Source organism: Poecile atricapillus, chromosome Z, assembly GCF_030490865.1.
Source record: "Poecile atricapillus isolate bPoeAtr1 chromosome Z, bPoeAtr1.hap1, whole genome shotgun sequence".
NCBI lineage: Eukaryota > Metazoa > Chordata > Aves > Passeriformes > Paridae > Poecile > Poecile atricapillus.
This window is the reverse complement of record NC_081289.1, coordinates 12,215,435-12,236,949: the sequence shown is the minus strand read 5'-3', so window position 1 is coordinate 12,236,949 and position 21,515 is coordinate 12,215,435. Positions and strand designations below refer to the sequence as shown.

Genomic DNA, 21,515 nt, shown 5'->3' with positions numbered 1-21,515 from the left:
GTGACTAACTGGACTGACCCCAGCACTCACTGTCTCTTGCCAAAAGAGATGTCATAGAAGGCATGGGAAGAAGTGGGCTTGGATTATTGCACTGAGAGGGTGAAACTGCAGAGCAGTAAATAGAAATGAAGAGGACACCAAGCTTGTTTACAATTTCATTCTCTCTACATGATTTTAGGTTTCTATGTGGCTCTGTCTTTCCACATGTGCTCTGAAAGTATATGAGTAAATGGCAGCCCTAGATCTTCCATAACTATCACAGGCTTTAGTCTACCTTGTTATCAGTGGTATTATACCATCTTTAGAATCAAAAATGAGACAGACAGTGAATTCAAACAAGTTGTTCCAATCATAGGCTCTCCAAACAGGTATGTCCCTTTTTAGCAGGGAATAAACATCTATGAACCTCCAACACTGTCTATTGGATTTTGAAGGTGTTATATTCATATACATGAGAAGGGAGAGACAGTTTAAACATCCTGCAGCTTTACAAACAGCTCCTGTGAAGCATATAAAATAAACGGTTAAACTGACCTGTCACTTCCATGATCAGCTCATCACTGTATGGGTGCAGCTCCAAAATCACCTGGAGATCAATCTATCTGGGACACTGCTAGTGAGAACTCAGGCCTGTGCACCCTATGAGCACCCCTTGAGGCAATCTAGATATGCCTGCAGATGTACAGCCCCAGCATGTCCACTATGAAGTCCCTAAGAGTACATTCTTCCATACTTTCTTACCATGCCTCCTTCCCTTCCTACACATTTGCATCTGCGCATCAGAGGACATTGTAGTGCTGGTAGCCCTCTCATTCTTCATGCCAACTGTATACCAAACAAGAAAACAGTGTCTTGACAGGATGAATTTTCACCCCACATTCCAGAAGACTCTGCTGAAGGGCAACATTCCCAGCCATGAAGGCAGACAGGTCATCTTAAAGACCCATTGAGACTCAGCACCAGGGTTGTCAGATGATGTGTATCTGTCTCAGAGTAACCTGTTTGCTCTGTGGTGAATAAATACACAGAGCTAGAACCAAATACTTCTTAGAGCCACAAAAAATAATAATAAAAAAAAGATATATTTGAATATTGCATATTCAGTGACCTGGTCATATCAGAAATTGAAATTACAGGGTTTTTTGTATTACAGGTTAAGACCTTCACAATTGCCAACATTCACATTCAGGCCATGGCACAATGCATGAGAAACACTCCCTTAAACAAAGGATAGTTCACAAAGTCAATACATTCTAGTATCAGCTCTTCCAGAATGCATTTAGACACAAAGAAACAGTTTGTCATCATCTTACCTGCAATGAAAACAGCACAATGTTCTATAATTTCTAAATTACAATTAAAAGTCAAGACATTCATACCAATGTGTTAGGAGCTATTCTACATATTCTTAATTTTTTCTCCTTTTTAAATCCAGAATGTTGTGGGTTTTTCTCTGTTTACTAAGCATGCTATCCTACCTTGTGCTCAATTACAAATTCAATTACAAAAGAGCAAGGACTTTTCTTTCTGAACAATGCCACTCACAAAGGAATCTGGATCTGATGCAGCCTTTTAAACACTGTGATTGAACTTCCTAAGTAAATTTTAATGATAGCAATTTTGCAAAATGCTATGCAATAACAATACAGTATCAGGTACTGACTGTAACAGCATAATCTCATAGTAGTGCTTGCTCACGACGACACTGCCAAGTTTTACCAGTTTTGGAAACAAAGCTAAAAACTTTCATTTCTTCTAAGATACAAGGTTAAATCTCAAGATCAAGTGCTGTCAAGGCTAATGTGTTCCAGTAAATTACAACATATGGTGAACATTACTGCGCTTTAATAAGCATTAAATCACTAGCAAGGTTGCTACCTGAGTTTTGCTGAATAACATTCTCCCACATAGTGCCCAAGCATTGTCAGGAATTAGTGTGGGCCTGGTAAGACTTTCAACAGCAATTCTGACACAGCCACCTGCTCCTCAGGGCTAGGAAGGTTTTATCTCTGTGAAAATACAGACATTGGAGAATTTAATGTCAGGGCAGGAGAATGTTCCTGGCCTGTTACTGGTATAACACAGAGTAAATGTCGCTCTTATAGTTCCAGTTTATTGTCTTCCCCAGTCATGTTCCCCAAGTAGAAGTTAAAATATACCAGTGAGGCATCAGAGAATATTTCACAGAAAACAAAACAAAAGGTGCTTTTGAGCATTAATTGTAACTCATAAGTTCCTTCTCTACAGTTCTCAAAATTGTCACATTCTTTAACGTGGAAGAGATTTGGATTTGTAATTGTAAACATAACATTTACAGTAATTTCATTATTATATATTTATTATATATAAATTTTGTACATAAGTCAATGTAATGTTTTCATTAAACATTACTGTGAAGCATTTTGTACCCATGTGTGAGAGTGTGTGTGTGTGTGTGTATATATATATATATATCTATGGATGCTAACTCTGAAAAAGAGTGCCTGTAGAAATTACAGGCCGCATAGTTTCTCAGCCTTGCCTGAGAAAGTGGCCTGAGAATTCAGGGGGAGAATTTAAAACAATCCTCAGAGACAGAAAACAGCCTTGCAGGTGCTGTTTGTCTGTTCCTTGTTTTCTTTGCAGGAGAAAGTCAGGGGGTGGTATGCCCCACTGACCAATGATGGTGATGTAGTAGTTTGCTAACCAATAAGAGTTTCCTTTCCACACTTTTCATGTATCGGTCTATAAAAAAGACCTGAAGCAATAAACTAAGAGAAATTCTCCTGATCGACTCCCGAGAGAGTCTGTGTCGTTCTTCTCGCTGTTCCTAATAGAGCGACAATATATCAATATATATATATATCTATATCTGAGCTGGTTGTCTATCCCTCTTTCACTGAGTAACCTAACATCCAACATGATTTGAAATTCTGCTTGCCTCTGCCTGCAACAGGTGCCAAATAAATTTTCTCCCTCAAGTTTCCTCCTGAAAGGGTGGATACTATAAGGGTAGTTACTTCTGCACACTGTAATTAGAAGGATAAGGTTAGGCTTTCTGGTTACCTCCCAATGTGGGCTAGTTTTGCCAGAGAGCCTTTTATTAGCCTAGCAGAATTTCTTTTGGTGCTAAATTTCTATGCTAGTAAAAATTCCTGTATTCCAATACTAGAGTGATGTTTGGTGGGGTTTTTGTTTGTTTGTTTGTTTGTTGGTTTGGTTTTTTTTGCTAAGGTAGTTTATTTCACGCAGGTATCCAGCACAAACTGTTCCAGCAAGTGTGAGTTTTTTTCTGCAATAAACTGCATCTGCACTAACAGCAGTTAACATTGCTTAGTATATAGCAAACCTCAGCCAAAAGGTATTTTGGACTGTGACTTGATATTCTAGGATGGAGTGAGAGATGGCACAACATTTTTACTCTGTCATCTAGGAGGATTTTCAATTAAGTTCAGACAGTTCAGCTATAAAGCAATAAAATTTAAACTATAAGATTTTCTAATTTTTTCTTCCTTTAGATTGTGCTTCAGTAACTGGCCAAGACAATGAGTATTTTGCTCTGACACAGCTTATGTCAACCAACTAAATTAGACTTTGTGAAAAAGACATTAACATTACACTTGAGAGGTCTTAACAAAATAATAATAAACTTCAGTTGTGAAGAAGGTTAAACCTTTCATCAAGAGAAATTTTATAATCAAGTTAGTCAAGCTGTCCTGTCCATGATTAATGCACTATCTCCAAGAGAAAGACACTGCTGCAGATACAATTCATTAAATACTAACCATGTGATTCTATTAAGATACAGGTTGTTGCATTAAGCAAATTGAGCTAGTTTAAGGAACTTATCCTTCCAAGTAGTTAATGAAATGGTATACCCTAAAAATTTCAATAAAAAATTATTCTGTTTCAGCTTTTAAATTTCATTGTGAGGAAAAAGAAATGCACTGACCCCTAAATAATCCCACTCTCCTATCTCAGTATTTGTACCTCTCTGCAGTACAAAGAAGCTCTCTTTCTACTTTCATAAACAAAGGACAATATATAGAGTCAGTCTGAGTAGTAAAAGTACATGAGTAGTCAGGAGTACATGCCACTGATGGAAATAAAATTATTAAATCTCCATTTCTTAAGACTGGACGCCAAGCAAAAATTCTTACCTCATGCACAGATGGCTGGAACCTTCCCATCTGTTAGTAACTTCTGGCTTCCAGCTCCTGCAGGATCCTAACATCAGTCTTCTAAGCATATTAGCATGTCTGGGGAGTATTAAGAGTCAGAGAGATCCATGTTCTGGGTTTGCACTACAACTTGAGCACAGATATACCCTTGGGACTTTTCCTCAGTTTAGATGTGTTTGTGTGCATAAGACATTGAAAAATCAAAACCCACCAAAGAATCAGGATTAGATTGAGATCTCAACTGGCTCCAGGGAATACTGAAATAGGAAACTAGTTTAAAGTTTAAACTAGTTTAAAATCCTGTTCTGTTGAACAGCACCTCTGGAATGGAATTTTCTCATGTTGTGCATACTAGTGTGGCGGTTGGTAATACACTGATATACACTTCTAGGAGTGTCAGAAATTACTTGAACAATAAAACAATATCATTCTTCACCAGGCATGTTTCCTTTCACATTGAAAATTTCTTGCTGCACAGATACCAGTGTCTTTACTTACAGCCTCCAACCACTGACATCTGTATTTGTAGTACAGACAAAATGTATTTACTAAAGCAGAGCCTTCCAAGCTGCAGCTTTTGGGGCACTGGTGATACACAAACTACTTCCACAACACGTGGAGCCAGGGCTGCCTACTAGGAGATACTCAGTTGAACTGTTGGATGAGCACCCCAAATCTGCCTGGAGCACTAGTGGCTTACACAGATTGCTATACAAAGTAGCAATTATTACTGTTAATGGTCATTAATCAGAATAGCTTTATCACGTAACTCATTCAGGAGATCTTAGACTCATAAAGTAAAGGCAGAAAACTTCAATCAATATAGATTTGTGTATAATGAGTAAAAGTCATTGCTACAAGGCCATCTTAGTATTAGACATAGTGGTAGATTAAATGATCAGGAAATGTCAGGTGAGAAAGGGCAGAAGTAAGAAATAGATTAGGAATTTCCACTGGCAAAGGTCAGCAAATCTTTCTAACCATAAGCAACCAATATATATCTGTATCGATATGTGAAGAACATAGAAAACAGATAACTCATACAGAACAAGGCAGTTTGATAGTTTTATCATTCCTCTAACTTAAGGAAACTAAAAGAATGACAGATAACAAAAGAGGAGGGCCCATATTTCTAGTCTCTCAAGACATGCATTGAGAACTTTGGCCTTGAACATAGGTAGGATGTCTTTACCAATGAACCATACATCCAGTCCCAAGCCTCAAGATAAAATGTACATAAGCATGTTATCAGAGCTCCAGATGGTCTTAGATTTCATATTACTGCTAGATAATACGGGGCGTTTTTTGCATCACACCTCCATAGCTTTGTTTTTTGCTGCCAACTGTCCTTAAGGAAGTAAGGAAATATTTTTAAAATATACATTTATTTCTGAGAACCCAATTCTTCTGTTTTGGGTGCCTCAAAATGCCTCACTTCTCAGGCCATAGTCTGGAAACTTCTGTCAGACATGAGCAGGGGGAGAGGGGATAGTAATAACCTAGCATGTGAGGTGAGCCTGCAGGGTGGGCTGTTCTGCGGGAGGGTGCCCTCGCCCAGACATCGCCCCTCCGGTGAGTGCCGGTACCCCCGGGGATGGCGGCAGCGCCCCGGGCTGCTGAGACAACAGAGCCCAGGAAACTTTTCACCGCAGCACCTGGTGGTCGGAGTATGCTCGTGCTCCCAAATGCGACTGCAGGCGGCGTTTACCTCCCATCGGAGCCGGCCAGGAGCACAACTCAGTGCTTTCCTTTCCGCGGTGCCGAAGAGCAGGCCGGCCTCCAGGGGCAGAACGCGCCGGCAGCCCTGACACTGTCCCGCCATGGCTCCGGGACTCCCCATCTCCCTCAGACACGGCCCCCCGCCGCCATCTTGTTAACGGCCCCGCTCCACGGTGAGGGGCCGGGCTGTGGGGAGCCCTCTGCCCTCTACAGTGAGGGGCCGGGCTGTGGGGAGCCCTCTGCCCGCCACGGTGAGGAGCCGGGCTGTGGGGAGCCCTCTGCCCTCTACAGTGAGGGGCCGGGCTGTGGGGAGCCCTCTGCCCGCCACGGTGAGGAGCCGGGCTGTGGGGAGCCCTCTGCCCGCCACGGTGAGGAGCCGGGCTGTGGGGAGCCCTCTGCCCTCTACGGTGAGGGGCCGGGCTGTGGGGCGCCCTCTGCCCGCCAGGGTGAGGGGCCGGGCTGTGGGGCGCCCTCTGCCCTCCACGGTGAAGGGCAGGGCGATACGAAACCCCTGTTCTCTATGGCGGGGCGCCGGGCGCTGTGGAGCTGCTCCCTGCAGCTCATCGCGCTGCCCACGGCGGCGGGCTGGTCAGGTGGAACGCCGCAACCGTTCAACAGCCCCTACTGGAGACCTGCAAAGCCGCCGCCGTGGAAGGGGTGGAGCGGCACCATGGAGGAGGAGGAGAAGGGGGACGAGACTCTTCAGGGGCGGCAGCAGCAGCCCCGGAGGTGAGCGGTGCTCCAGCGGTAGCAGCGCTCTGGGGCCAGGGGTCTCTTCCCCTGCGCCTTCCTGTGAGCAGGGGGTAACCGGATCGAGCCGTGCCCGTCCGGAGGGGAGGCACTGTCCGAGCTGCCACCGTCAGAGCCTGGCTGGCGGCCGGCGAGCGGAGCACCTGCTCCGAGCGCGGCAGCGGGGCTCTCCAGACACACGCACGGAGCGGGGGGCCCTGCCGGTGAGTGAACGGGGGGACCGGGCTGAGCTGCTGCGGGGGGCGGTGGGAGCGCGGTAGAGCGGCCTCGGGCACCCACTCGGAAAAGTTCGCGGTGGGCGGGCGAGGTGCGTGGGGCCGGCGAGCCCGGCTCCCGGCCGGGGAGGAGCGGCACAGCCCGGTTGCCCACGGAGCTCGGCGTTTGTCCCTGCCCCGCTCCCTGCCTGGGTACAGACCCCGACGGGCGCCAACTCCGCCGGCTGCGACCGGGGGGATCCTCTCGCACCGGTGAAAGGAGACCTGCAATATAAAATCCTGCGTTCGCTCCCGGTGCAAGGCTTTCGTTTCTGTCAATTGACAGTAAAACATGCTGCAGCGGCGCTCGGAAGGAAACAAGTTATATAATCACAAAAAAATCCGCTTCATAGTGTCGGCGGCTTGGAAAATGTTTTCTTTTGAAGAGGAGTCACGAACAGATGTTTATTGCAGTGAGGGGGGGGGTTCGCATTGTATAGTGTGAAGTGGAGGATATTAAGGAGGTCATTTAATGTAATTAGTGCAGTCATATAATCTCAATGATCGTCAATTATCTCTAGCAAGGATTTGAGGAAAGTGTTTGATGACTGCATGCAGTAAAATTCCTGAACTTATGCAGAAATGGTTTTTCTGATGACGATTATTTCTTCCATTTGCTGAGTGGAGATTTTGAAGCAAGTTTTTAGTTTGAAAGGAAAGTATTATTTGTATTTAAGTATTTTTTCTTTAATTTTCAAACTGTACCGACTAAAGTGGCATCAAAATTAAAGATAGTGACAGGAAAACTACTTCAGTTTTCTGGCAAAAAAACCCTTAAAAATAGTATTTTTTTATTCATAGTAGCAGCTGTATCATTTAAGAAAGTAGAAAGCTTATCTTATTTTGTAGATAGCATTTTGAGGAAGACAAGAATATGATTCTTTTTTCTTATTAATTCAAGAATTGTTGCGCCAGTTGCTTTCAAAGTACCCCAAAAATTATCTCAAACTGAAATCCTATTATGAAAAATAAAGGCAAATTTTAATACTTGGAGGTTAGAAAGCCCTGTTCGAGTTACGATGGAGAGTTGGTTTTGGGAGAGGTGGAAGTAAGGGATGGCAGTGAATCTGTTTAAGTATAAATAACAGGCCTCAAATCAAAAGAGATGTGAAGCCTTTTTAAGAGGAAGCAATCCATTATTATAATTTTATTCTGTTGCATTAACTATAAGTAGATTTGAGGAATAACCAGGAGAAATACGCTATTTCCTCAACCTTTACAAGCTTGAGATTGAGCCAAAACTGTTAACTCTTCATTCAGAAATAGCTTTTATTTTCAGCAAAAAGGAAGGCAATTATTTTGTCTGTAATGAGAAAAACAGAAATACTGATGTATTAATTAGTGTCTTTATATGTAACACCTGCAGTGAAATTAGTTTTGCTTTTTGTCACATCTCTGAGTCCTTTCCTAATCTCTCTTTAAGTTTTTTCAGTCTATTGCTTTAGTAACTTCATGGGTTGCAGTGTGAAGCCCTACTTCTGATACATTTGGAGCCAGGACCATGGAAAATTACTTGATCATCTTGTGCCTAAGGATTTGATTAAAAAGGATTTTTATGTAAACTAAATGTTGCATTTTGTTTAAATATTCTTAGAAAATCTAGGAAAGAAGTTATGTGTTATATACTGTTTGCATGTAACATCGTAGTGTTTAGCAGCTCTGCAAGGAAGGGGTTGTTTGGGTTTGAATAGCCTACAACTGTGTCCAAGCAGATAAACCTGGCAAAGCTGTTCAGGAAGGAGAACTGAGAATTACCACGTGACACTGTGAAAACACATCATGTTCCTGCTGTGAAAAACAAAGTTTGATAAGATGTGTGAGTGAAAATTTTGGTATTAAAGAATTTCTGTCAAGAGTTACTTCTGTAAGACCTGTTACTGTGGTTGGAGCTGGAAGTCCTACTGCCTGGTGTGTAAGGCTTATGATAGGATAACAGGTTTTATTAAATCTTAAAAGATTTGGAAATATTTTTGTCATACTTTGGACTGTTTTTTGAGGGAAGGTTTCAGTAATATTCAACCATTTCTAATAAGAATGTGGTAATAGCAAGTGTTTATGTCTGTCTATTCAGATGTGTTTACATGAAACACTTTGTCTTCTTAAAACACCTACATACTTAGGATGGTGCCTTAAAAATTAGTAGATCGTTTATGTTTGTGTTGGAAGTATGCCTTGACTCTTCCATAAGAAAAAAAACCCAAACCACATCATTTCTAGTATTAACACTTCTGTTGTTGACTAAAGACCAAAGCACTTTGCGTTTCTTTTAGAGTACATGAAGGCATCATGACCTAGAGTTGTGGGGATGGAATCAAAGGCCCTTTGTATATTGGAAAAAAGGGTGTAATGAAAACCATTTACCTATTGTGACGTTTCCAGTTTCCTTGGGTATTGATCTTTTGCTGTATCTGTGTACCGTCTCTTGGAATTTCTTCTTAAAATGGATGTGTTCCAGTTAAAGAACCATAAGGGTGCTGTATTGGATGTTTTCTGGCTTTCCAGTATGAAGTTTGGATGTTCAAAACTTTCATTATTTGGAAAGGCTGGTGACCTTTTGGCTTAACTCATGTTAAAGTTGTTCTTTAAACAGGTGCATTCAAGAAAAGCATCTGTTTCAGCAAAGAAAAGCTTTTCACTTCCTTATTTTAGCTGACCTGGAAATTATTTGCTTGGATTTCAATAAATTTGAATTCAAATGTTATAAATATTCTGTAAAATTTATGTATGTATGGGGTGCATACATAGAGGGAGAGAGAGAATGTTGTTAGGACAAGCAAAAGTTGATTTTATATTGAAAATCAAATAGAATAGAAAGAATTCAGGGAAGTATTTTCATGTTGCAGAAAAATTACATTGGACCCAATGTGCTTGGACTTTAAACTGAAAAGAGGGAATCAAAATAGAAAAGCTTTTAAATATGAATATATACAAAACTTTATGACTGTCTATTAACTTAAAAATAAAATTGAGTTCTTGGGTGTTGCTGCACTTCCTGGACAACTGAGGTTTTATAGGGTTTTAAAGATTATTCTTGGTGTGAATTTAGAGGAAGTTTGCATAGGTGTTTGTTCCTTTCTGGCATGGGGAGACAAGGAAAAAGAAAATTAAAAGTCTTAGTAAATGAGGTGGAGATAGCAATTGCACACATAAAAGTGCCTGAGGTGATGATAAATGAACTTTAGATCCTACTTTGCCATGTGGATTCTATGCATCAAAGCTTTAACGTGATTTCTGTGTGTTTTTATGGAAACAGTTCTTACATTGCCTCTCTAACCACATGCTACAAAGGAAATCAGTTTTCTCCCACGGCATGTTCAAGTGGAGCCTTAATTTCATTACGTGTTATAGCATTTGGGTTTAGTCATACGTAATTGAGATGAAGATATTAGATGGAAAACCTTTACCCTTAGGATGGAGTGTGAGCTTTTAATATTTTAAGGTTTTTTTTAGTTAAGAAAGATGTATGCTAACAGCTTCAATGGCACCATAACTTAAAATGCAAACTCCAAGACGTAGAAGCTGTTAACACACAGGAGTGGCTAAAGTGTGTTTTTAAATGCTGAACTTCAAAGTTTGGCAGATTTTTCTAACAGTAAGCTCCATCCTGGCAAGGTGTACCTCTGTCATTAACTGGAGTCACATCAGTAACCAGCTGAAACTAATGAACTACTTGTTTGCATAAATAGTTACACAAGTGCAGCTGTGCCAGAATGCTGAAGCTGGGCTCTGGATCCTGTAGGTGGCTTGGTACAAGTTTTATGTTTGCTCTTTTGGAAAAGCTTGATCAAAATTCTGTAAGTGTGAAAGGCTATCCATGGAGATTGTAGTTGCTGTTGGAATCCACGATTTACCTCTACAGCTATGTGCATATGCTATCTGCGTTTATTTTTCTGTTGATTTAAAAATTGTCTGCATTTGATTTGTGACCTGGGTATTGCTTTCTGTACCATAACACAGCTGTAATTCACAAACCTTGTTTCTTTGTGTGTCTGCCTTAGACCTGAAGAGCAGGTAAGAAAACTTTGATTCCAGCTCTTGTTCTTTCAACATTCTTCCCTATAAATTAACCAGTCATATGAAACTAGTTGTTTAGGGAGAGCAAAGGAAAGCAATTTCCTTTCTGGTATAGGGAGATTTGACTCCAGCTTCCCTTTGGTGACTGCTTCAGCAATAGCCCAGAATTACACGCCTCTTGTGCTTAATCATAATGATAGTCTAGGCTGCTCTTTCAAATGTGATGGCCACAAGCCAACTTTTGGGTTCTTTTATTCAAGACTGCAGTAAAAGATGAGGGTAGAGAGGAAAATAATTTATTTTCAAGGCCTGTATCACTAAAGAAATTAGCTTCTGGGTCTGTCATCTCTGTTCTGCTGCATGTCCCCTGTTCAGGGATCACAACCTGAATAGAATATGCATGTAACAAAAATCTTCTATCATATTATCTATAGATCATAGACATGTTTGGGGACTGCGGATTGTCTCTGTTCAGTATGAGCAATCAGCTGGGGCACCTGGAAACAAAGGGAAAGTAGTTATATATTGTCCCAGATCCATGTCCCAGGATCTTTATTCAGTTGATACAATGCCCGTAGCTGGTAAGATTTAACCCAGCCTTGGGAAATAATTGGCTCCAGGGACTACTGATAGGCCTGACTCTAAAGCCTATTTGCATTTGTATCCAGAGGCATGTAAAGGTGTAGCTGATAGACATGAATAACTTTCTGTTGGTTTAGTTCCCTGAATGAATACCAGCAAAATAGAGGTGGAATGTGTAGCAATGGGAGTGGGCTGCCTTGTGGGTGGTAGGTAGCTATTGAATGTGCTTGGTTATAATATGAAACATTACTATCTAAGGAGGTAAATGGAGAGTTACAGCATCATCAGTACTAAGCGTAAATGAAACTTTGGAAGGGAATAGATTGAAAATGAAAGGGTAGGAGGAATTGTTGTATCTAACTTGGTGGTATGTGTAACTGAGCTACACAGTGAATTCTAAATGGAGGGTATTTAATTCATTATTTTTTTTAGGCCAGTGCTGGCATAAGTAGTTTTTGTTTACAACAATATATTCCTGTTCTCACCCTTCCCTGTCCTAACGAGTTTGTTGGTATAAACACTTGCATGGTTGCTCAGTGATGCAGGTGAAAATTAAGTGCTTCTCTAGGGATGGTAAGGTGAATAGTGACTATCAGGTAGATTAGTTTCTTAAACAAGTTCACCATGTGGACAAAGGTATTTGTTTTGGCAAGCCTCAGTGAGTAGTGAGGGCAGAAATGGATTGGCTCATGGTAGTGGCTGCTTAAGTAATACAGCTAAAGAATAGGCCTAACAACAGATGATGGTGGGTAGATGCCTCACCTTTTTTTTTATTTGTAGCTAATATTATTTTTCTCCATGATGTCTAAATAAAACTTTGCTTTATTTTACTGTTGATCCTCAAAGCTAGATAAGAATGTTAAAGGACTTACTCTAATTCCATGAGGCTGTTTATGAAGAGAGCTATTCCTTTTTCTGTTATTAACTCTCTCATTAATCTTTTTTTAGTAGTACACAAGGACAGTGCAGAATCAGGATATTTACAGATCTCTTGAATGAAAATTTTGACAACACTGGTTGTTACTAGGGATTTTTAACGTGATTTGAATAATAGACGTATTCTCAGATCAGCTAGTGCAAATTTGAGAGATCTTTGTGTGAAATCCTAGTAACAAGAGCATCTGGAATAATTGCTGGTGCAACTGCTGTGCAGTGATAAAAAAATAGGTATAGTGAAAGAAAACTTCAAGATGTGTAGCAGTATGTGGTTCACAGAAGGCTCAGGTTCTTGTTCTGGTAAGTCTACAATGGTAAGATGGAACAACTTGAAGTACTGCACAATGAAAGTTTAAATGCATTCAGAATTTTCCAGTCTCAAACTGTTCATTAATTAAAGCAGCCAATTTCAGACCTGGAGGAAAAATAAAAGCAGAGCCAAAACTTAGCTGGCAGTCATTTGATAGTAAAGCTTGTGGGAGCCAATTACTTACATGGTCCCTAGCATTTGCAAATACCTTTCCTTCTAACTGAAGCAATTTTTTGTTTTATTTCAAGCCAAAATGCATGGTTTTTGCAGTCATTAAAAACATGTATAATGAAAGAAAACTTCAGAGTTGTGTAGCTGTATATGGAGAAAGCTTAGTCTTGTTTTGGTAAGGCTATGTGGTGTGAGATTGCTGGGAATTGTGTGCTGTCTCTTCTAGGTCATCATTACTGCAGCCTAGTTCTGGATGTAGTTTACAGAGAGACAGTGATTAAAAATGAACCAAACCCTTCAAACTTCAAAAAAAAAAAAAAAAAGCAGAGTAATGAAAGGTATTTGGGAAGCTATAGAATGTTTACCAGGCAATTGTATAATTTTGGGGAAGTTGTTGTATTCCAGTAAAACTTAGCTTCATAGTAATTCCTAAACTTTCAGGCCTATGGATTTGTTAAATAAGGACCACATTTCTGTGTAGAAAAAAAGGGTAAATCTGTTTTGGCCAACTTGATGCTTAGTAGCGTGTTGTGCATAGCTCTGTGATTAGTAGAGGAGACTGGGTGGAAAAGGTAAAGACAACAGATTTTATGCCTGCATTCAGGTAATTGGGCTTGAAGCTCTGCTTTGTTTAAAAGACCATTTAAAAAGAAAAATTATAGTGGCAGAGTGTTTCTTGTAATGTTATTGTATCCTTTTTCAAATCTTCTTTTCAAACAGAGAGTATTAAAACATTTAGTTAAATTTTTTTTCTTTTCCTAAATAAACACAAGGCTTAAAGACAAAATATTTGTATCCAAATTTTCAGTTATATAAGCAATGCTAAAATAAACCATTTACCCAAAACTTGTTGTCCTAAGGGCTGTATCCTGTTTACAGGTGTAAGCCAGTTTAGTGGGATTTCAGACATGGATTTTCCATGCTGTGTCTTGCCAGATCTACAACTTTGCTCTTCCTTTGTGGATTACGAGAGGTGCCTTTGTATTTGATGTTGGAAAACCTGATATGTGAGCTCTGCATTTTGATTCATGTTAGACTTTGTCTTATCAGCTGGTGGTGTTCTTCCCCTTTGTCTAGAATACTTTCTGGCCTTGTGGACTTGGCATGACTAATGGTCTTCTTTAGGAGTTTGTATGTCTTGGTCCATTTCCTCTTCTGAATTCAATTGAAAGAGCAAAGCACCTCTGAGGACAGAGAAAGGATGGTTGCCTTGTGTCTCTCCTGAGCCCCTCTTACAAATGGTGTCAGAGCACTTGCCCTCTGTTGGGGGTAGGTGGCCTCACCCTGAAGGATGGGTTCCATTTGCCAGGAAAGCTGTTTAATGATTTTATGTAGTAGTTTTTCTTTATGTTTAAAAGTATTAAAATACTTTGTGTAGAACTTTACATAACAATAAATACTAGGGATGTGATCCCTTCTCTCTGTCCTTCATAAGTGAACAGAACTCTACTCCAGTTTGATTTTTGTATCTCTGTAGCTCATAATTTTTGCTGCCATTGAAGTGCTTAAATTAGTTTTTCAAGAGTCAAACTGTTATTTTTGAGTGGGAAGAATTTAGGAAAGCTAGCAGGAAAATCAACTGATTTCTGGTTGGGTATTTTCTATTATTTAAATTACATCTGCCAAATGTCCTTATCTGTAGAGAAATTATTTTGCAAAAGCATAAGACTCTCCTTGGACTAATATTTGGTTGAGTTTTATTTTAAGCTAATGATTTCTGGCTTTCAAGAAATTATCCTTGTCTATATAAAAAAACTATGTCATGAATATTGTAGGATATATTTAATCAATTTAGATGGAACAAAAATGATCTGGCAAGACTGATACTTCAAAGGAATCTACAGTTCATCAGGAAAACTTTGATTGTAAATGTGTCCCTTTCTTATGCATGTAAAAGATTTAAAGTATTCTGTGAGCACCGAGGTCTTTTATTCTTTCAGTTGCTTACGGAATACCAATGAAAGTAATGTATGTGCATCATGTGGAAAATATGTTGGCAGACAGATAGATACCTGCAGTGCCTTAAATGCTTTGGCATTGTCTTTATTTAATCAGCACAGTTGATCCCTGCTTCCCCTAGGGGTTTATACTTTCAGAATAAGATCAAAGGTTTATATGAAGATTTAAGCAAAAGTTACCTATTTTAGAGATGAATGAATAGATAAACAGAAGCTTAAAAATAAAACTTAGGCACCCCAGTCTCTAATATAAAATGTCTTGTGGGAGTAATAATTATGGTAGTTATATATATTTAAAAAATCAGACATCTGACATGTTAAAAGAATAATTTCCTGGAATTAAGTACCTATCTGATTAAACTTTTGTGATTTGTTTTCATGATGCTTTCTAAAAGAGTGAAGAGTTTTATGCTGTGTCTGTGTGCTTTGCGAAGTTAATAAACTGACTTGGCATCGAAAATGTTCTTTGAGGAATGCAAAAGACAAGCCCCAAGCCTTAAATTAAAGTAACAGTTAAAATATCCAGTACCATTTTTTGGGTATTCTGTCTGCCTTTTTGTGGCACTGATTCTTTGTGTTACCATTTATGTCTGCTTAATATGCTATAGAGCAAGTTGAGTGTTTCATTGAAGGCTGATGCCAGTAAATGTTTAGTGAAATAGAAGAAAAAAGCCTATAAATATCAACAGTTAAATTTAAATTTTGATGCAGATATGGTATCCTAATGCTAAATAGGAAATACGTAAGTGGAGTGGTTTCAGTAAAACTGCAGAGAAACAGGTGTTTCAAAGCAATTACATGAAATAAGATTGTGATCAGGGGGAAAAAAATAAAAATCTGTCAGCCATGTTTTTTGAATGCTGTTCATGTTTTTATGTTAGAAATTAATTTTGATGTGTTAGTATTTTATCTCTACTGTATGGCACAATAATAGTTACTTTAAGAAAATTTCACATTATTTATCAATTGTTGTATTATTTGCAGCTGATACTATACTAAGTATTTAGTTGTCAGCTGCTGCTGAAATAGCAGAAATGGACTCTGCATTTGAAGCATCATCAGCATTTGGGTCCAGTTTGCTGACACATGTGTGTAATACCTTAGCTGAAATGTTTCAGTGAACAATATATTTAATTTTCTCCGTGACTGATCTTACAGGGGGCAGAGTGAGTTATGTGATTTCTAAGAAAACCGTGAGCTTCAGTTCTGTTCTCTGACAGTGTTGTTTGCATGGACTGGCTTGGCTACATCAGCCCAGTGCTTCTGAGTGTACAGCTGAAATCTGAATATTTGAGTTAGTTAAACAGTAGATAGGCCAAAACATGTGGTGGAGAGTTTTCCACGGGACAAGTTTCACAATTTGTTTTTAAAAATTATTCCTGCACCTAAGATGTAAATAGTGCTGTCTATTCATTACTAGTCATCTTCCAGTTTTAATCAGGTAGAATTTGTAAATGCCAGGAAGTTGTGCACTCATTAAAACAGCAACAATTTTTTTTTTAAAGTTCACAGAACAGTGTACAAATATTTCCCTTGAAAGTAAATATAGAAATTGAAGCATTTAGATTCAATTTAATTGCCTTGGCAACTTCTAAAATAAAATAGGGATATTTGGGTTTTTTACCTTAGGTATAATTTGATTATATTTGTAAATCCTGCAACACTTAAGTGAATAAGAGAATAAGTTACTCTAACTACTGAGTTTGTAGTTTTCTAAAAAGTGTATCAGAATCATGACTTCATAGAAATAAGTTTTTCTCAGTTATTTTCTCACTCTTCTATATTTCATTATGGAATTAAGAGTGAACATTGTAGCTGTGATTTAAAATATTTCAATTTCCTTTGACCTTTCACCAGTCAGTTCAGCTAAATGTGTATCAAAATTGTATTTGAAACAGTTACTTGCCTTAATTGTAATAAACTTTTCATTTGTTTTAGACAAAATACAAAACAGTACCGAATATCTTTTGTGCCCTGAGTTTCCTGCATGAGTGTTGTTGGTATAAGTAAAGTGTTGGTAATGGTACACAAGACTGCTGTTTTTACTACAAAACTAAGTCACTAGGCAAATCCTAAGGTACGGTATGGTCCCAGTGTCTCTTGCACAGACTTGCAGGATTGTATTACATCAGACAATAAATGTCATAAGTTTCAGGAGGAATGACTATTCTTCCAAAATGTAAATTAAGGAACCCTTCCCCCTCACTTTTGCAGTTGGTAGATAATAGTGTTAGTATCTGAAGCTGTGCATTCCAGGGAGTAGAATTCAGCCTGAACTACAAAGAGCCCTGCTTGCCACAGCATGTTTTTGAAGTCTTTTGTGTAATAGAGACTGTTTTAAAAGCATATTTTGTTGATAAAAAAATACAGTAGATCATAAAATGAGAAAGGTGGGCTTGTTTCTAATGTGTGTGAGAACATTCAGTCTTATGAATGTTGATACTAGACCAAGAAAATACTGATCAATTTAAAATTTGATTTAGTTCTCCTGAAAAAGGTATGGATAAGAAGACAGATGAAGAGCAGCCTTCAACTGCCTGTAACCAGTACCCTAAAGAAGCAGTGAAGAAACGTCAGAATTCGGGTCGAGGTTCCGGGAGCAATGATTCTTCCAGGACCTTCAGGAAAAGCTTCAGACTGGACTACAGATTAGAAGAGGATGTAACTAAATCAAAGAGAGGCAAAGATGGGAGATTTGTCAACCCATGGCCAACATGGAAATCACCAACTTTACCAAACATTTTGAAATGGTCCTTCATGGAAAAAAATAACAGCAATGTGCCACGCTCCAAGCAGGTGAATATCTCCATGTTTTACTTTTGTAATTAAGACTGCTTTTACCTTTGCTCTGATCAATAAAATAGGACAATTTCTAATTGATGCTTATTAGGCATCTTCTAGAGAATTTTCTAAGTCTTACTTTTCTGATTTTATTGGCATTTTATTCTTTTCAAAAGGAGGGTTAATACTTTCTACTTCTTTAATTTTTGTCTCCTTGTTAGTTCCACATGCTTGAATTTATACAGCTCAGTTTATATTTATAAAACAAACAAACAAAAAAAATTGGCCCCCTAGCTCAGTCATAAACCAGTTAGTAATTTCTTTCTAATAGGTGTTCCCTTATGAAACATACTATTAACTTAATTTCTGTTGCATGAAATATCTTATTTCATGACATACCTAATTTTTAAAATTTTGCTTTTTTTTCCAGATGGCAGTTTAATACATATGTTGCATATCTTTCATGAAAATGTAATAGTTTCTGTCAGCTACTTATCAAAATACTTACAAATCTATTTCTTCTGTTTCAGTGCACCAGGAGAAAAAATTGCTTATGTTAAAACTAACCTGAGCAAGTATTTGTACTGAAACAAAGTACAGTGCCAGTTGACTGCACTGTTATTTGTTCTTGGTGAAATACTTTTGTCAGATATTGTATATAAATAAGGAGACAGGAGAAGCTTATTTTCCATGAAGGGTAATGGATACTGGAAAGCCAGGGGTTGTCTTTATGGTCACAGGAGGTATGAAGATGACTAAGTTTTGACATAATTACTTCTCAGTGCATTTATGATGTGTTGACTGTACTTCAGAAAACCTGTGCTGAAGATTGCACAACCAAGGACAGTATTTGTTAACAAGCAGGTGTTAATAATGCTTTTAAGCATGCAAGAAGGTATGCACAAGCTATAAATCTCACAGCCAGTGTTTAGTAAAGAACTTTCCATTTTGTCTAACCTGAATTACCTGAGAAGGAAGGAATTCTATCAGTTTTACGGACAGGAGGGCCATGTTAGGCATTAACGCATAATGGTCAGAGGTTTGGGGATGTTTAAGAAACAAATAATCTTGGCTGTAATTTAGTAATAATAATAAATAATTTGACTTAGAAGCACAGCAAACTTATGTTGGTCTTGGGATCCCTTCCAGCAATTCACTTTTCAAGATTCAGTGTCTTGTGGTGACAACAGTTTATTCAGTGTGTACAGCTTTCTAGGCTGCATTTTTGTGAAATTCACACCTGAACGTTTTCAGTTGCCTTTGACTACTGCCCTACTTGGTATGTGTAGAACAGGCTTCATGTCTTCCCAGTGCCAGTCAGAAACCTGAGTAGTGACTAAAGTCCCTTGAAGGCAGTGCTGAGGTGTACTGTGGAGTGCAGAGCATACAGCACTCTGATGGAGCGCGGAACTGCAGCACTCCCCTTTAATTTACAGTTCATCCCTACAAAAAGGATGATCACAAAGAAATCTACAAGACACCATTTGAAAAGACATCTCTCTGACCCAGTTTGGATTAATTGTGGGCTAATTTTATTTTTTGCATAGGAAATCTTTGAATTAGGTGCTTGCAATTATTCAGGAGTTTGGTGAAGTAAATCAGAAACAAAAAAACCTAGCTAGGGATCAATGAAATGCACTTTGGGAGTCCTCGGCCATTTTGATGCTTGATTCAGCCAGTTTTGTTCTGCTCCTAAATCAGCCTGTAAAGTGCATCTGAGCTTGTTTAAAATTCAGACTAAGGATTCCATACTTTATTTATTGATGTTACATTTCATGTCCTTTAAGCAGACTTCTGCTTCAGTTTCAACATTGAGTGAGCCTAGCGATGCCCTGCTATGCTGGGCAGGTTCAGTTTACCTGTACCAAGTGCTTTGTGTATGTAAAAATGAGCATATTAACCAGAATATGTGCTTGTGCTTCACTGTGGAAAAGCTATATGTATTATAATCATGCCTGATTATGAGCCTATATCATTATCCAGAATGCATGGACTTCCAGTATTTTCATTATAGGCTTTATTAGTAGCTTTGTTCAGTGCTTTTGGAGGATCTTTAATTATTAGTTGTTTGATCAGCAGTTTAAATTGTTCTCATTTCTGTGAAATCCTGTGGTATTCCAGTATGCACTAAGCGCAAAAAATCCAAAGCTAATCAGCTAGTCTTACCAAAGCCTGTCATGTGTTTTTTCTTGCTTTGCATTAGGAGGGAAAAAAGAACGGGTAGGGGGGAAGGGACACAGCAGGAGGAATTTTTGTATTACTTGAGTAATGAAGACAAGACAGTATTAAGCACATTTTACTTCTGTTGGTAGCTAATTTCACATAATTGTTGGATTTCAAAAATCTGTTATAATTATTCTAGTTTCAATATGTTTCTGGTTAGTCTGGCAGAACAAAATATATTATAGCGGGATAAAAGTTCCATAAGATACATATTTCATTCATTATATTGCTTTATCCTGCTGTGTGAGTTTGAAGTATTTCATGTCAAGTATACTGCTAATAGAATTTGTGTTTCAGTTAGTATTGCTTACTGCTTTAAAATGTGATTTTGGTGTACTTTTGTTAAATACTAAACAGAAACCCAAACAAACTCAAACAACCCCAAGCACAAATCACATGCACTGAGAAGTAAGCGTTTTGATGTGATTTACCATCACAGCTCAGCAACACGCCTGGTTTCTGATCTCATCCTCTGAGGAATCTTTGATTTGGATTAGAGGCCTGTGTATCACAAACCTGGAGAGCACAAGCTCTGTACCAGGTCCACAAGTTACACTGCCTTTGTGCTCTTGGTTTGTCTTGAACTTTTGTTCAAGAGATTTCATTTAAATAGGACAGGATAGCTGTTGTTTGGACTGCGCTATTTTCTATCAATCTTCCTGTCTGTGTGACTTTTACAAATGCCTTTTATAGTGATTAGTTCTACCTTTCAACCAACTGTTCTAAATACTTGATAACATCAATCCCAGTGACATCCTTGTAAAGCCTTTATTAGTAGTGCAGATGTGTTGTGGCTTTAGGCAGCCAAGTCCCAGTCAGCTGTTCACTTCCACCCCCCACTGCTTGCACCCCAGTGAAACTGAAAGGGGAAAAATCAGATAAATTGTGAGTTGAGGTAAAGACAGTTCAATAGGTAAAGCAAAAAGTGCATGCACGAGCCAACTAAGAAATTTATTCTCTTTGCATGGGCAGGCAGGCGTTCAGCCATCCCCAGAAGAGCAGGGCTGCATCCCATGTAACAGTTACTAGGGAAGACAAGCACCATTCGCTCTGAATGTGCTCCACCTCCTCCTTCTAACCCCAGATTTTACTGCTGGGTGCAGTGTCATATGGTATGGAATATCTCTCTGATGGGCTGGGGTCAGCTGTCCCAACTGTGTCCCTCCCAGCTTCTTGTGTGCCTGAATCAACTGGCTGAAATGCTATGTAAGCACTGCCCAGCAAGAGCTAAAACATCAGTCTGCCCTCAGGACTGTTTTCAGCACAAACCCAGCACATAGCACTGTAGGTGCTACTGGGAAGAAAATTAACTGTACCCGAGGTAAAACTTGGTAAACTATGTCTGAGTCCCACTTAAGGACTAAATGTTCACCTCTGCCAATTGGCCAGTTTCTCATCCATTTAATATTGTTTATTAATATTGCATAATGCTAATAAAAACTAATTTGTGCCAAATATCAGCAAAAATAAGTGAATTAATTTTGTTCTGAAAAAATTTCTATTTTAACTCTAAAACCAGCTACTTACAAAGAACATTTTTCATAAAATATGTACTGACTTAAATTGCATTATGACAATTTATTAAGTTCCACATCTGAGTTTTATTTCTTTGATATAGTCTGATTTGTTGACTTAACCATACGTAGTTTGTTGGTTT

General features: G+C 38.9%; 1 protein-coding gene across 7 annotated transcripts in view; it reads left to right on the top strand.

Moving 5' to 3' along the window:
- The first annotated feature begins 6,388 nt into the window (after positions 1–6,388).
- Positions 6,389–21,515, top strand: part of LOC131572938 (N-acyl-phosphatidylethanolamine-hydrolyzing phospholipase D-like) — a 24,046-nt gene continuing 8,919 nt past the window's right edge. For 6 of the 7 annotated variants that reach the window (XR_009276095.1, XR_009276096.1, XM_058826382.1 and 3 more), the window contains exons 1-2: positions 6,389–6,608; positions 17,338–17,650. Coding sequence is in view for 5 of the 7 variants with exons in the window: in XM_058826382.1 (XP_058682365.1) it covers positions 6,400–6,608; positions 17,338–17,650 (522 nt within the window). In the remaining 2 variants the exon portion in view is untranslated. Of the gene's footprint in view, positions 6,833–17,337; positions 17,651–21,515 lie in introns of all 7 variants that reach the window. The other variant, XM_058826385.1, reaches the window with a different exon arrangement.